This window comes from Melopsittacus undulatus, chromosome 2 (genome assembly GCF_012275295.1).
Source record: "Melopsittacus undulatus isolate bMelUnd1 chromosome 2, bMelUnd1.mat.Z, whole genome shotgun sequence".
NCBI lineage: Eukaryota > Metazoa > Chordata > Aves > Psittaciformes > Psittaculidae > Melopsittacus > Melopsittacus undulatus.
The window spans coordinates 80276927-80293760 of record NC_047528.1 but is presented as its reverse complement, the minus strand read 5'-3'; the positions used below and the strand labels follow the sequence as shown (position 1 = coordinate 80293760).

Sequence of the window (16834 nt, the reverse complement as noted above, 5' to 3'; positions counted from 1 at the left end):
TCACAATTTGAAAGACTCAAGTACAATGCAACCAGCACAATCAAGGTGATACTTTTAAGACAGTCCCATTATAATCAGATGAACAGCAGAGTTTTCACCTTCTTTGCATAGGTAACATGAATTGATGGATTAGATCCCAAACTGTAACAAGCTTGGGGGAATATGCAAGAAGGATTAGGATTTCCCTTTCTTCTTGCTCATTTAGGTTTCATCAGCCAATGGATCATTAAATTCTATTACTGTCAGCAACTCTGTTATCGTTCTTTCAGCAAGCATTTGGATCTATTTCACTTACTTGCATTTTCACATCTTCAATTACAAATACACACATCCTGTCAAAATTGGACAAAGAAAACAGACATTACATTGTTGTTTTCTGTGAAGCACAGTAATGATTTCAGAGTTCAATCCTTCAATTAAGTTAGATATCAATTCAACTCCAATAGAGGTTAGATACTGTTTGTTCACAAGCCACTATATAATAAGTGTCTTTAGAAAGACTGTGGCTGGACAGCAGGACTCTCAAACTAGCTCATGCTACAGCTTCTGGGCTGGAAAAGCCTCAGGAACAAAGACTTCTTCCCCAAGAGTGACCAAGAGCAAGTTTAGTTATTTTGTAGGCAATGAAAAGCAAAAGGAATGAAAGACTGCCCAGAGAAGAAGGAAATGACAAACAAGAACCCACGGCCTGCAGGAGTCTGTGAAAGGGCACAGGAGCCCTTCACAGACACAGTCCCAGGACTTGTGGCAAGACAAAAAACAAAAGTTGCAGGACTGGCAGAAGAAACCCACTTCATCTCTTCCCATGAGCAAGGGCACATCTCTATTCAACCTGTCTCGCCCCAGCAATTCTAAACTGTCTCTTTTCAAAGGAGTTGCCTTACTCTAATGTACAGCTACATTTTAGGTACAGAGCCTCTTGGGATCCCTTTGCATGCTCACTGCAGAAAAAGGAAAGGAAGTTCTGTTTAAGCTTGCCTAACTGGAAGACTTGCTTCACCACAACTTCAGTATATCTTTTTGGTTTGGGATACAGTTAGAATACCGGCTGCTCAGCTGTATGCAATTTATCTGCAAGCCTTCACAGAGCTGATTCACTTCTACTCTAACATCAGTTATTTGCTTGCCAAACAGCACATGCAAGGGAAGAGAATAGCTATTCACTAGGATCAGCCACAACTAGATATTCCCCAGCTTTGAAGCACAAAAACATACCTAATATAACCTAACAGTTGCTCCTTGGCTGCTGTTCCTCACAGCAATGCTTATACCACCCACATTTGTCAAAATGAGGAACATCCTACTAACTACAGAAACAAAATCTGAGTTTGTAAGTTAGGTATTTTCTTCACTAGAAGCTACTTCAATAGAAAAACTGCAATAAAAAGCAAGATATTACAAGAAAGTAATCTTCAAGTTATTTCAAATTATTACTATTGCATGCATACCTAGGGCAAAATTTGAGAGATGTCAACTGTTACTGTGCAGGTTTCTAAAAAGGCTTTAAAAAAGGGCGTCAAAAAATGCTCTATCATCTTCAGTCTTCTCTGTTTGGGCTAATCAGTAACCCTATGCAAGTGATACAGAAAAGCAAATTCATGTCTGCCTCTCTGCTACTTTCGAATCTTCAGTTCAAAACTAGCACCAAAGAGAGACTGTGATGCCAATCTTGAGATTCTTGTTTAAGTACAAGTCTATGTAACAGACTGACAACAGATACAGCCTTCAACATAAAATGAGAAAAGAGATCAGTCAAACAAGGATCTAAGCAACGATCCAGATTTCAGGATTATACATCATCATCACTGGTGGACCTTGAATCCAAAGGAAATTAAGGAAGCAGTTTTACCTCGAGACAGTTTTCTCTAACAATCTCTTTTCCTCCTCTCTGGGATTCAACTCTTCTCTTCACATCTGGTCAGATCTTCTCTGCTTTTCTCTTTCACCTTTTACCCAATAGTGCTAAGAGATGGACAACAGATCTAACACTGATAAAAAGGCCCATTCAGGCTCTAGGGATCATATGCCTGTAGCGCGCGAGGGGGGGAACCAACAAAACAAAAACCACATATTTTCAATTGGAAAAAGTGAACATTTACCACAATGTTCCCTCTTTTCCGTTACTTCCATTGCACTGAAGGAATTGGACAACTGTTGCAAAGCTGGACCTAAACTGTTCTGGGTCCTGCAACAAGAGACAGTAACAATGTAGAAGCTATCCACACATATGCAGCAGACCCTGATTCAACTCTGGCAAATTCTACAAATTGCCAGAGCAATATGCTGTCCAAGATTCGGATTACAGAAGGATTAGTTCCATAAAAAAGGCTGTACACAAACCTTGATTTTGCTGCAGAAAAGGGCAGAAACTCAGCATTGCATCATGAACTCTGCTTTCTCTAGAACATCATCAAATGCTCGCAGTTCAGCTGTCAGATTCTCACATTTGTGAGATACCCCTTTGAGAAAAAACTATAGTAGCAGTCCTTCACAGACGATGATCAAAGTCATCTGCTTCAAAAACCTAACATGGCTGTCACATCCCTAGCAGGTAGTGGACTGCCAGGGTAGCATCATAAAAGCATCAGTAGTTTAACACTTATCTGTCTGAGGAGACAGGAAAATAAGAAGCTAAGTGATTCTTTTAGTCTTTTCACTGCACCCAGAGCTCTAGTTCTCTCTATTAAGTATATAGTTAACACTGAGCTGAGACATATACCACACTACTTTAAGACTCAAAAGCAGCAAAGTTCTACCTGCTGTTGAGAGGAGAGACTCCATACAAAATTCCTTAACCACCCGTCCCCAAAAAAAGCCCAAACAAAACAAACAAACAAAAAAAAATCCCACACAACTTCAGGATCAGAAGCATCTCACCTCCTGTCCCTGTGCAACTACTACTACTGCTTTTATCTGGGCAGAATACAGAAAGACAGACAGAAAGGCAGAAGCAACAGACAGTATCTACCCTCTTCTGGAGCTTCCAGGACATTTGTCATCTCCGATGCTAGCAAATAAAACAGGAAAAAGTGGAGCAGAAGGATGGGGCAATCTTCAAAAGAGTACACAAAAAGATGAAGGTATCAGAACAAACTGAGCAAAGGCTAAAATTAATAACTTGCTTCTAAAGCTAGGTAAATAGAACTCAAGGATCAATTAATTCCACTGACTATACACCATTTCAGGGGTATAGGCTGTACATTAAATGGCACAGCCCCAATAAATGTGGCTATAAAAAACAAAACAACACCCAAAAAAACCCAAGCTAACCTCAACTCAAAAATCATTCCTATTCCCAACAGAAATAAAGACATTTTCAGCATACTCTCTAGGTATTTATCTCACCAACCACTAAAACCACCAATCCCACAAAAAGCATACAGGGCTGGTTCGTCTGTCTGGTAAAGACAGGGCTTTGTAAAACCCAATGAAAGGAAAAGGAACACACACAACGTAACTGCAGATGCTGACTCCTGTGACCCTCTCTGCCACAGAGCTTCCTCTAAGCTGCACACTGAAACTGGTTTCCCTTTTCCAACCTACCACATCGTGCTACAGAATAATAACAATGACAGTCTGCACAGCTGTTCCAACACAAGTAGCCAGCAGAGGGACACATCATGGCCCACACTAACCTGAGGCACTTAACCTGGTTTTTACACATCATAGACCTAAGCTTCAGCCCAAGTTCCATCACTGCTCTCTAAGGGTACTTCCAACAACAACTGCAATTTTTATACTGTGCCCTTTTTTAAGGACATCCTTTCACTTGGCACATATCATTGGCCTAGTAAGAGACTGACTTTTATGTCATTAAGTAAACTCAAAAAAACTCTTAAGTTTCAAGAAAAAGAAACTTGAAGAATTAATGGCAGGAAAATGTTTCTACATCTTACTGAACTGTAATAAACATACCACTTATGAAGTCTGAACAATTAAGTTTTGTTCAATAACTGCTGCTAGAAAAGCAGCTAAATCCAGAGGAATTAAAGTCTGCAAGTAAGCTTTCCCACATAACTTCAGCTCTTCAGTCCAGTTCCCATTACTAGTTGCCCTTTGTAGCCTAAGGGAAAAGCACACTGACAGAAGTGCTCAAGTCTTCTCAATCTAAACTATTTATGTTCATAATTGAGAATTTAGTTAACACTGTACAGCCACTGACTTCTACTCTGTGCCATTGCATTGCCAAGCACAATCCAAATTAGGAAGCTCACATGCTAATTCATTTTCCAGCTAGTTTCCAATAGTCATGCTGGAAACACAGTGTACAGGTAAGTTACCAGAGCTGAAGTACAGAAACAGCTGATCTTAATAAACCACTTCTGATTCATGCAATTTAGCTAACAGATTCAAGCTCTGTCAGCCAGGCCAACTGCGGCACTTTCTTTCTATTCCAAAGGAAAATTTTAGGATACTATTCACTAATGAGAAGCCTCTATTTTGTCCTCTAAATAACCAGTCCAAATCACATTCACAAAGGTCCAGACTTCAACTTAAGAAATTCAAAATAAGCAAGTATAACTACTCTTGAATTTGCATACAGAAAAACTATCCCTATCTCCAGTTATTTTCAAAAATCTGAGTCAGCTTGTATCTTCTGTGTATTAATTACTATAGCTTTATAGATGAACACTAGTGCCAGAAGAAAAGACAGTCTGCATCTTATGTAAATGCAGGTTAAGGGCAAAATGTCAAATAGTTGCCATTATCATGGACAAAATCATTACACTTGTTATGACATTAGCTGTACACTAATGTAATAATAACATAAGTTATGACATATAACTTGTGAACTCCAGTAAACATGTTTCAAGTAAATTGTCTTCCGAATTAAACAGACTTGTGCTGGGAAGCAGCTTCACTTACTGTTGAACTGGAATGGTTAAACAGAAGGAATTAATAGATGCACAATCCACTGCAGATCTATGAAAGTCTTAGTCAAAATGCACTCATTAATTTTGACTCTTAAAGCCACAACTTTCCTGTCATATTAAAAAGACTCAAATGAAGATGTGCTTCTTTCTCAAGAGGAATGGATTATCAGGCAATCACGTGTAAAAGCTGTAAACCAGTACCACACATTATGTAGAACTCAAAGCATCCATTTTTAAAATAAGCTTCCCTGATCTAAAAATAATGTTTGTACTGCTTACCACTTTGTTCTAATGAAATAAAGTTTTGACTTATTTTATAGTATTTGCCAAGTAGAGTAGTCAGAGGGATCAATAAAGTTTAATGCAGAGATGCTCAAGCAATTACCCACAGGCTGTATTATTTTTCAGACACATCGGCCAAAGGTTGTTTTTCCCTGGGGCAGTTTCAGAATAGGCTGAAAGTCAGATGAATCATTTTAGCAGCTGAGCCTTGTCTTGCTGTATCACAGGCACTCCCCACAGTACAGAACAAGCAAAAACCCAAATTGTTCTTAGAAGAAACCATGGCCTGGATCATGGATCCTAGAGCTATATGTGCAACCCAAAACCTCCCTCCCTTACCAAGCACAAAGAGCCTCTAAAAAAGGTGGCTCTTCAGAGTACCTCAGTTCCCCTTCTGCTAATGCTCCTGAGACCCAAGCAGGTAACAATCTAAGAGCAATGGAAAGATGTGCACACTATACACACATCCTTTAGTTCCTGTCAACATGCCAAAGTTATTCCAAATCTCCATAATAGACAAAATTAATGTTTATGAGCAAACACTCATATACTGCCAATGCCACATGGCTCTGTTTCCCTTCAGTCTCAGTGAGCTGAAAGGTGTTAGACTGTTAAAACATCCTGTTACAAAATGCTTTTGATGATTAACAAACCACATTGCAAAAAGCAGATCAGAGGATTCCTCTATGCCACTGCCAGTTACCAGGGTTCAGATGTATTTTGCAGTCCACACAAATTTTTAAGCATAAAGACAAAGTAAGATCTAAATTATTTTTTAGCAAGAAGTAATTTTTAACTTTGCCTCTTTCTTCTTTTACATAGTCTTCAATGTAATTCTGAAAAATATTGACTGAAATTTACACAAGTGTACCATTTGAAGGAATTAAGTCAATGAAAGTATTATAAATCCCTCATTACTTATTTTACATTGACTCCAAACTAATGTGCCAATTTTGTTTTACTCACACACACACCCACACACATATACACATAGAGTAATAGTAGCCTCTTCCCAGGCAAAGAAAATTATTTAGACAGGGCAAAGACACTATGACACATTTGCTTAGAAAAGATCAGAGGAAAAATACTCGATGTAATAGTCTCTTACAAAACACAAAGCATCAGAAAAAGGAGAAGAATTATTTATCTCAGTCACAGTTCAGTGCCCTAATCTGTCCTTTCAACCTACTACTCTAAGAAGGAAAATTACATTTAACTGACTCCAGGAACACACACAAAATTATAAACATATTTTAAGAAGGATAAGTAGCAGCCTGTAAATTATTTAAGCAATTCTGGGGGGGGGGGGGGGGAAATGGTTTTTAAAAACACTAATATATTAAGGAGAACTGGCATCAAGAAAAACTGCTTTAATATAGTAACTACGGAATTAGATAATACAATTCCTAAATCTATGCCTAATTCTCCTACAGATTACATTTTGTTGGGCCTTGGAGAAATGAAGCAATTCTACTCACTCTCCACAGAGCAGTACTGTGAACATCAAAGACTGCTAGTAAAACACAGTATATATGAAGTGCTTTTCAAAAGTGTGTCTAACAAGTCTGGTTGGGATGAAGTCAGCTTTCCCCACAGCAACACATAAGGTTCTGCTGTGAGCGTGCTGTGCTTTGGATTTGTAACTGTAAGTTTTGATGACATGCCCCTGGTTTTGGCTATTGCTGGACACTACTTGCATAGCACAAATGTCTTCTCTTTCTCCTGCACTCAGCCCTTACCCCCACAAATAGGTTTTGGGGGTGGGTTAGAGGCTGGAAGGGGACAGAACAGAGACAGATGACCTAAACTGGATAAAGGGATGTTCCACATTACATAATGTCATGCCCAGCAATTTAAAAAAACGTGGTTCTGTCTCAGAAGACAGACACTGCACTGAGACAGGCTGGGTGGGAGGAGACAAGTTACTTCCTTTGCATAGCTTGTTTCTCTTCCTTTTTCCTTCATTATTAAACTGTCTTTATCTTGACCCACGCATTTTCCCTTTTGCCCTTCCTATTCTCTCCCCTGGCCAATGTGGGGTGGGAGAAGGAAAACAAACGCCTGCATGAGTGCTCATCTTGAAGTTATTCCATAGTTTTTCATGGTTTGGTTGGGTGGTGTTTTGTTTGGGTGGTGTTTTGTTTTTTTTTTTTTTTTTTTTAGGTTTGGGTTGTGGTTTTGGATTTTTTGGTGGGTTTTTTTATTGTTGTTGTTTTGAGGTTTTTATGGGGTTTTTTGTTTTGTTTTGTTTGTTTGGGGGGGGTTTGATGGTTTGTTTTAATTAAGAATTTCACATGGGCTGTATCAAAACTTCATAAAAAGCCAGGCAGAGCATCAACTGCTACTGCATTAGCAAGCACCAAGTTAACTTAGAAATCAGAGTGCCCCAACACAACTTATTGTTTCCTTACTACCTTATTATCTCCTGGTGCTTACCTATGTATTACTTCATTATTAGTTCTGTAATTTTTCTGCTACTTCAGTCAACCCCACTTGCTCTGTCTTCCTTTTTCACACAGGTAGTGTATTTTCTCACTTCCACAACTCGGAAGCTATCACCATAGGTTATTTTCATGAAGCTTGTAAGCAATAGCTGAGCTGTACCATGCTGCTCACATTTGCATGAGAGTGTTCAGCTACTTGCAAAGCACATCACTAACTTATTTCTACTGAAACCCACTAAGCCCAGAGGATCTAGACATATTTCAGCTTACCTAAAATCAGGGGCAAGGGAGAGCTATGATTCCCTTTCAGTTTCTGGATACAAGTTATCTTTTTCTGAACATCAAAATAAAGATCAATTCAGCAGCCTTTACCACTACATAATTACTTTAATCAAGTAAATGCTACACTTCAGCATTCTCCCCAATTACTATAAATTATATCTCAGCATCTTTTTCTCTGCTTTTCTATCCCATGACTTTTCACCTCAGCTGTTATTTGTACTGCACCCTGAGACATATGTCCTTGTTTCCAGTTTTCGTATTATTCCTTTTTAATGAACAGTATTTCTGTAATTCCTAACACTGGTCTACTACTTTCTTTTGCCTGCATCAGAAACTGACAGGTCATCTTATATTCTTTATGTCTTAAGAGAAACCCTACCTACCTATTTCCTTAGTTTGTGAAAGTTACAGTACTTTAAAATCACTAGCTATTATTTCTTCCATTCCTGAGAGGAAATAATACTGCCAATTCATGCTCATTTTCACCAAAATTTAATTAAGTTATAGATTTTCGAGCACCTCCTTTTTTTGTCAAAATCTAATCTAAAGAAGTCAGTGCAACTATTTCTACCAGTTACTGAAATAAAAAGGTGTCCAAAACACCCTCAGATCCTCAAGAACTACAAAACCTGTATTTTTGTCTTTCCAGAAAGTGGTTTTGCCACCAATCCATTTCTGTTAAGCTGTATCCTCTATCACTTCTGTCACCTGATAAAAAGGGAGGGGGGAGGTGGAAGCAAAAAAGCAAAGCATTGTTTACTGCTTTATGCAGATCTGGTGTTCTTGTCCTCTTTCACCAACAAACATTCAACTGTCTGCTTAAACACCATATACAGCTTCAGGAAAACAATGCATGAGCATGCACACATGTACATATACAGTGTAACATCATCTCCCTTTCTGAGCACCTGAAAGTAGAGGGCTGCAGCAGCACCTATGGTCAGTCCACAGACAAACAAAACACAGACTATGAAATTTTCTGCTGCTTAGAGAAACAAAACAATCAGTTGGAAGATGCTCACTTGCAGGCTACTAGCCTACTCTTATAGGCAAAAAATGGCCAGTTAAATCACCTGCTTAAGGCAGAATTTCTAACACTTAGGACCGAGCTTGTTCAACATCTTTGTAGGTGACATGGACAGTGGGATCGAGTGCGCCCTTATCAAGGTGTGCCAATGACACTAAGTTATGTGGTTGACATGCTGGAGGGAAGAAATGCCATCCAGAGGGGCCTTAACACCCTTGAGGGGTGGGCTGACACAAACCTCATGAAGTTCAACTAAGTGCAAGGTCTTGCATATGGGTCACGTCAATCCCAGGCACAGCTACAAGTTGGGCAGAAAAGTGATTCAAAGCAGCCCTGCAGAGAAGGACCTGGGGGTGTTAGTCAACAAGAAATTGAACACGAGCCAGCAGCATGTGCTCACAACCCAGAAAGCCAATCGTATCCTGGACTGCATCAAAAGGAGAGTGACCAACAGATTGAAAGAGATGATCCTGCTCCTCAACTTTGCTCTTGTGAAACCCCACTTGGAGTACTGTGACTGATACAGATAATTCCGTACATGACATACACCATCATCTATTATACACTACTATACACACACAAATATCTCTTATCAGCTCAACAGTGAGTGCTGAAGTTATGACTCTTTCAGACCTCCACAATAATCAATATTAAGGGTTTTATAAAATTCAGTATTATGTACAGTATTGGAATACCACTGCCTGACAGGCTGGCAGAGGTACAACTGTTATTTATAATCTGTTACAATTTACATCAAACAGGGGCTTCCAGCTACTTGCTGTGCTACAGCCCATTCAAAGAAACATTTTTTTATGTTATGAAATGCAAACTTTATCCATGCTCAAATCTAGAGAATGAAGGACTGAATACAGAAAAGCAATAACCCCAAAATAATTCAAGAACAAAAGCAGGCAGACAACCCTGCTTGCACATCTAGCCTTCACTGGGGCAGAAGGCTAGACTTTCAAGGTAAAAACTGAGTAATAAAAAGCTTCTATCCCAGTATTAGGCAGAGCTCTTTTGGGATTCTATTTTAAAGCTCCAACAGACATTTTTTAAGAATAACACTGGAAATCCTGGAAAAGCCAAAAAAGATAATTCCATGGTATTTTCGTAAGGCTTAAAAGTAACTCATGTTATTAAGCTAAGGAATATGTTTAGCTTCACAAAATCAAAACAAAATACTCCATCACAATGTACAAATACCCCACAGCGAAAAAAAATCCAGACTTTAAAGGATCCCAACCTACCAATGACAACTTTAACAAAATTGCTGCTAGAAGCTGAAGCCAGTCAGATGAAAATAAAAGACAGTAATGCTTAGTATCCATCTTTCTGATCTGATTCAATGCTCAGCACACTATTGGTTAACATTCACGTTAAAACTTTTTTTTAAGGTGCATTTAAATCAAGCTAACATTTAAGGTCCATGCACAGTACAATAAATAAAATATCAATTAAAAGAAACCCCACAGCTACAGGGAATAAATGGTAATTGTTTAATAGTATCTTTTAGCCCTAAAATCTGCAAGTGCCTTAGATACACATTCCGTTTCAAAAATAAAATTAAAAAAAAGGAAATACACACACATAACTTCCAATATCTTTTTGCATTTAAAAAGTCTTATAATAGTAATCTTCCATCAGAAAATTAACAATTATGTTTGGAGACATAAGACTGCTTTCAATCTCTACTTTCCTACCCCCACATCTTGCTGTCCAGATTGTAACCTTTTCAATGGCCCATCTTCAGTTCTAGCCTGATGCCAACAAGACATGGAAGCCTAAACACTCCTGCAGAAACCTGATCTAACACTGCAGGTACAACTGACAGCAATCAACAGCAATGCCAATGCTTGGTTTATTCTTTGAATTGGTTCTGGAAGAGGCCTACAAGTTCTCAAGACAGGTACCACAAACTAAACCATTTCATAACATAACTCAAACATAAGTGGGGTGGATCGATTGCTCATGTTTTCCTCCAGCTATGCCATGGGACACAGGAGTTCCCAAACTGCATGCACTCACTGTGATTATCTACTGCATGCTCAGCTGTTCACAGTACAGTGAAATTACTAAATTACAACCTTTGAGATATTTTTCAATGCCAATAACTGTAGCAGTTACCACAGGTATTTTGATTATAACCTACAAAATCAGGATCTCCTAACCCATATTTCACAAGAAAAATTCACTATGATTCACAATCTTCTATCTTAAGTATATACTTTGTCCAAACTCACACTATGTGGCACATGAACACTAACATATGACAAATAAGGAAGGGTAAGTGTCATTTTGTTAAGTTTCATCTATATGTGCAAAGACCTAAGAAAAGCAAAGTTTAACCCCACAGGTACAAAATTAATCCAAAATATTTGAGAATTAGAACAGAAAAGGCTAGAAAATAGTTAATTACAATTGGCCAAGATAGCTTCAGTACTAACCAAGCTCCAAAAGCACATGGTACATGTTTTAGACCCAACAAACCTCAGACCCACAAGAATCTCAGGCACTTCATCAGATGAGCAGTAGCAATGAGGGTAATACATGAGAATAGTATACTGACATACATTCACAATACAGCAGTAGCACAACTTCAAATGACTTTTTCATGCATGATCAAAGGATTACACAACTTACATTTCACCTGCATCTGTATCTGTACTTAATTATATATAACCTTTTTAATATAGCTATTCATTTCACAAAACATTCATTAATATCTTCACTGTCAAGTGAAGTACATCAACAGGACCCAAACCAAGTAGTTGCATAGAGCCTGCCAACTCGGGCAGGGTTCAGCATCAGCATGGCTGTAAGGGTTTTAGCTCACATCTAGCCCTTATCAAAGCAGGCCGTAGTGCGGGCAGAATGAGCTTATGTTTCTTTTTCTTTTTTTTTTTTTTTCTCTAAATGCTAGGACACTCCTCGACATAGAAACTCCACTCTCCTCAAATACACCTGTCTGATGGGTTATTTACTTTCCCCAGGCATACATGACCAACTGATTACCCATGTATGTAGTTGCTATTAGAGACTACAGAGTACTTTGCATTTTCCTGTCACTCCTGAAACAATCTAAATTGACATTCTGTATCAATACATATCTCCAGTATGTGCATTTTTTTCCCCTCGAACAGCCTAGCCGCAAAAGTACAAAAAGATTAATGTACCTGAATGTTAAACTACATCTCTACTTACAAGTGCGTTTCAGAAAAGGTATTTGAGTAATTATAGCAGACTGGGTCACTTAGGAATGCCTGCACTTGAAAATCTACCAAAGTAACTTCCAGAGTGACTAGTTTGGAAACACACAGATGAATATAGTTGGTTGGTTTTCATTTTTTCCAGACCAGGATAATTATGGAGGCCTGGAAAAACATGGATTGAACATGCTAGCATTAAACAAAGTCAAAACTTGTTTATGTTAAAACACACAGAAGAAGGTTATTCTTTTGCAAAAGAATGAGATTGCACAAGAATCTTGGGAAATGCACTTTGTAAGAAAGAAATGACACAAACAGTATTCAAGAAGAGTGTGCAAAGAGAAAATGAACACACTGAAAAAAGCAGCACATAATCCAAGCACTCATACTTCATAACAGACATCATAAACCCATGACCGAGTAACCTCTTACATAGTTACGGCAGCTACAAAGATAGCTGCAAGCTCAACAAAGTAAATCACATATAGCAGAACATGGTCTGTGGACACAAGTAGATCTCAGCTATAAAAACCAACTAAGAATCACTCATTTAGGCATTGCTTTCTGTTTTGTTTCACAGGTTTTTAGTACCAGGGAGTTAGCTCAGACAGCCAAGCTGTCTTTTACAGTGATTTAATTACCTGAATTAAGATACCTAAGAAAGTTTTAAAACAAACATCATTAATTTCTCATTAATAGAGACTCTACAGCCACGCTATGCACACAACTGTATCCCATACAACCTAAACTTAGTGATTAAAAAAAAGTTTAAACTGTGTGTCAATATACCCTGCCATCATGTTTGAAGAGACTCTTCAGCCCACAAGAAACAGTTTTTCTCCCTCTGCTCACCAGGATTTTACAAAGAGCCAAAAATTTAGAAGCCAGCTTAGTCTACAACAACAAATACAAAAAAGACAAAGACTATATTGTAGTTACATTATTGTCAGACTTGAAAGAAAAAAATATAATCTTTCCCCAAATACTGAATTACAGTAAGTGCAAATTCTTCTTTTAATACAAGAAACATACATCAGATAAAATCAGACTTCCATGAGACAGTTATTCACATTTCCTTTGGCCTTATATTGTTTTCAATTTGTTGAAAATTTATAGTTGTTTTTGTAACACAAGCACTACATTTAGGTAGCTCAACAAAAATATCATTTAGAAGCGAGACATTAGGTAGCCTCCATAAGCTGACTACAGAGTTGTCTTCCCATCATTCAGGCTAGGTAAACACGACTGAACTGCACCTTCACTACTGCGCTCCTTATGCTTGATGCATTTGCTCTCTTGAATACTCGTGTCCTGTGCAACTAGCAAATTCTTTTTCAGGTAACTCAGGTATAAGTAATTTAGCACCCTGACACTGTGCATAAAGTCCAGCCTTTCTAAGCCTCAGGTGGTAAAACTTCCGTATCAACATCTTAAGGTTTGTTGCCAATTTCTCCTCGAGGCCTCTGAAGTCTCCAACAGAACTTAAAATTACCCAAAGCAGTCAGTGCCCAGGATCACACAAGTTAAGTAACTACACTGGTTTTAATCTATTTTATTAAACTGCTGTAATCTCCCTGCTTGAGTTTTCCCAAGGAGATGTCAAGAGGCCAGTAAGGTTCATTAAGATCAAGCTGATAGTTTTAGTGAAGTTGATGCAACATAAAACTACTAATCTTAGAAACTCCTGGTGATCTTAGATCATAGGCATTTTCTTGTTCAGAGGTTTTAAATGTCAACAACTATGTAGTTTCCTACCAGTCTTAAGACATGGCTACACTTAAATACATAGCCTACATATACCCATAGGAACATCCAGTGACAACAGACTGGAGACTGGCCAGCCTGCAACATACCATTCTTACTATGTTCATTCCCACTAACATAAACCAGGCTCAAAATCGTAAAATAAGACTATTTCTTGCTGGAGAATCACGAAAAACATTTCAAACCACAAAATAAAACAGCTACTACAATGCTAAAGCAAACAGCATTATTAAAAGGCTGCCACACAAGAGTCGTCCAGAAGCAAGTAGTAATGCAGAGGCAACCTGGAATGGTAGAAAGCCTTGCTAAAAAGCAAAGTTTTGCCAGAACACCCAAGTCATGAAAACAAAGACTGAAATCTTTACACTCTTCTAGTCACAATCAAAAGCCTACACAAACATTAATACTTTCCAACAACAATTTACGAATCAAACTTTCAAACAGAAAATGGTGAAATTATTTGTTTACTGCCAAGACTAAATTAAATATTAGGCTATTGTTCTGCCGATACAGACAGACATGGCATAAGGAGTACAAATGCCAGAGCATGGGAAGTACAGCAGCAAATGAGGGGGTGAGAAAGAGAACAAACTCACTCATGTGAGTGGAGACCAGATAAGGAAAGCATGGGTTTTAGTCAGGTTCTCCTTTTAATGTAACAAGGACAAGGTATGACATGTTTTTAAAATGGCAGAAAACCCTGTCTCACCAAGACATGGTAGCAAGCCCAGTGCTGGCTCTCTACACTTCCAGCATTCTTTCACTAATACCATTGCCATAAATGTGCAATTGCTTCCACTTTTAATTATCTTCTGGTTTAACAGTGCTGGCTCATTTTTGTCGTCCTGTATCTTTAGTGTAATAGTAGAATGAAGGAACACTCTACTCAACTTCATGGTGTACCCACAGCTCTTACATTTACCCTACAAGTAACACTCCTAGGCTAGTAAAATCTCAACAACTCTTGTGTCACAGGGCAGGAGCCAAATAATCTCTGACACAGATATGGGTTTACTGTTATTTAGATCAAAATGTCAGTTTTTTAAGAGCAAAACAAGTCATTCCTGGTTTCAGTCCAGTGCTTCTGACATGACAAATGCTGTTTATTTATCAGCAACACTTCCTAAAGCACATGAACTTTCCTTGAACGGGTCTCCTACACAAGCACTGTCAGAGTTCACTCCCGAGATTTAGGTAAACCAATCTCTGCATAATGGATTCAAATTTTATTATTCAGGATCTGTAGCTTACTCTCTCCTTCAGCCGCTAAACTCCACCGAAGTCCAGGTCACAAACCCTTATTGCGACCGTCTTGCCCACGGTAAGCTCTGCCTTGGAATAACCCAGGGAAGGAGAGGCAAGCCTCCCGGCGCCTCGCCTCACTTCAGGAGACCGAGACAGCGCAGCAACGGTATTTACCACGGGGTGCAGAAGACCAGGTACGGCTGGCTACCATCCCAGCCGCCGGGACCTCCCGCGGCCAGGCCGCCCCCGGCCGTGACTGCGCGCGCCCAGTGGCCACCGCAGGAGCGGACCCCGCCGCCCAGGTGCGGGGCGAGGAGACAAGGCCTACCCGCCGGCCTCCGCCACTGGCCCAGCCGGGCCTTCGCCACCCTTGCACGGCGAGAGAGGGGGAGGGCCAGGCGACCCTCACACCCCGCTCCCTCAGCTGCTGCCGGCCCTGCCACTCACCGAAGTCGAGGAACTGCTTGATGGAGAGAGGCGAGGGGGAGAAGCGGGAGTAGTACTCGATCTGCTTGGGGATGGGGCTCTTCAGCAGCGCCCCGTACAGCCGCATGGCGAGGCACGGCCCGCCCGGCTCCTCCGCCGCCGCTCCTCGCCTCTCCTCTCCCTGCCCAGCAGCAGCACTACGGCGCTGTGGCGGCAGCACAGCCGCCCCTCCTCATGCTAGGGCAGGGGCCAGCCCGGCGGCGCCCGTCGTGCTCTGCAGCCCGGCCCGGTGGGAGGGGCGAGCGGAGGAAAACACCCCCCCCACCGTCGCCTGCTCGCGCTCCCGCACGCACGCACGCACGCACTCCTCAGCACGCACGCACTCCTCAGCGCACGCGCACGCCCGCGGGGGGAGCTGAGAAGAGCGGGAGGGAGGGCAGCTGTCGCGCGCTGCCCGTCCACCGCCCCTTCCCAACGGCCGGGGCACCCTAGTGCGCAGGCGCAGCGCCGCAAGGGGAAGGGCGGGGGCGAGAGGGTGTGGACGAGCGCTGGGTTGCACGGGAGCTGTGGCGTTTGTGTTTCACGTAGAAACGTTGAACCAACCAGGTTGGAAAGAGCTTTAAGTGCGTCAAGTCCAACCATTACCCCAGCACTGGCAAAACTGCAGTAGTTAACCAGAACATGGTGGGGTGCTCTCAACATCTTCTCAGCACAGCCCATGTCCACCCTATGATGTTTGTCCAGTTGCAGGCATTGGGCTTGCACTTGGAATTGATCAGTTAATACATACTGTATCAGCTAGCGCATGAAATACTGTATGCACGGTTGGCTTTGGCCTTACTCTCATACAATGCTGTACTCCCATCCCTCAGTCCGTGTCCAGTGTCTGTCAATACTTACGTCCTGATATTACTTAAAATTTCCTGAAAAGTCCGGTTTTATCTGAGAAAGTACCTAAATACAATAAAAATTAGTTTTGATTGATAAAATCAAAAGCGAAGCTGGGTATTTGAGAGCTAAAATGTACCACTGAATGAAATCACCATCTATCTTTTCCTATTTTGCTATAATATGGCTTAGGTACGTTTATGACAAATGCATCTGATGACAACTGACCACAAATTCTTTTATTTGTTCTGTGAGTAATTCAGTGTAAACTTCAACACATACAAGATAGTATTTCTCTAATTTATAGCTGACTCACAGAAGAAGCAGATACTCTTGAGTTACTGAAAACCTTCCTCCATCCTTCGTGATTGTCCTTGCAGAATTAGAGATTGT

At 40.3% G+C, this 16834-nt stretch overlaps 1 protein-coding gene across 1 annotated transcript in view; it reads right to left on the bottom strand.

Moving 5' to 3' along the window:
• Positions 1-15862, bottom strand: part of PDK3 (pyruvate dehydrogenase kinase 3) — a 53411-nt gene extending 37549 nt beyond the window's left edge. The window contains exon 1 of the mRNA XM_034074307.1: positions 15575-15862. Coding sequence (XP_033930198.1) covers positions 15575-15680 — 106 coding nt within the window. The 5' untranslated portion in view covers positions 15681-15862. The remainder of the gene's footprint in view (positions 1-15574) is intronic.
• Between the last annotated feature and the right edge of the window lie 972 nt (positions 15863-16834).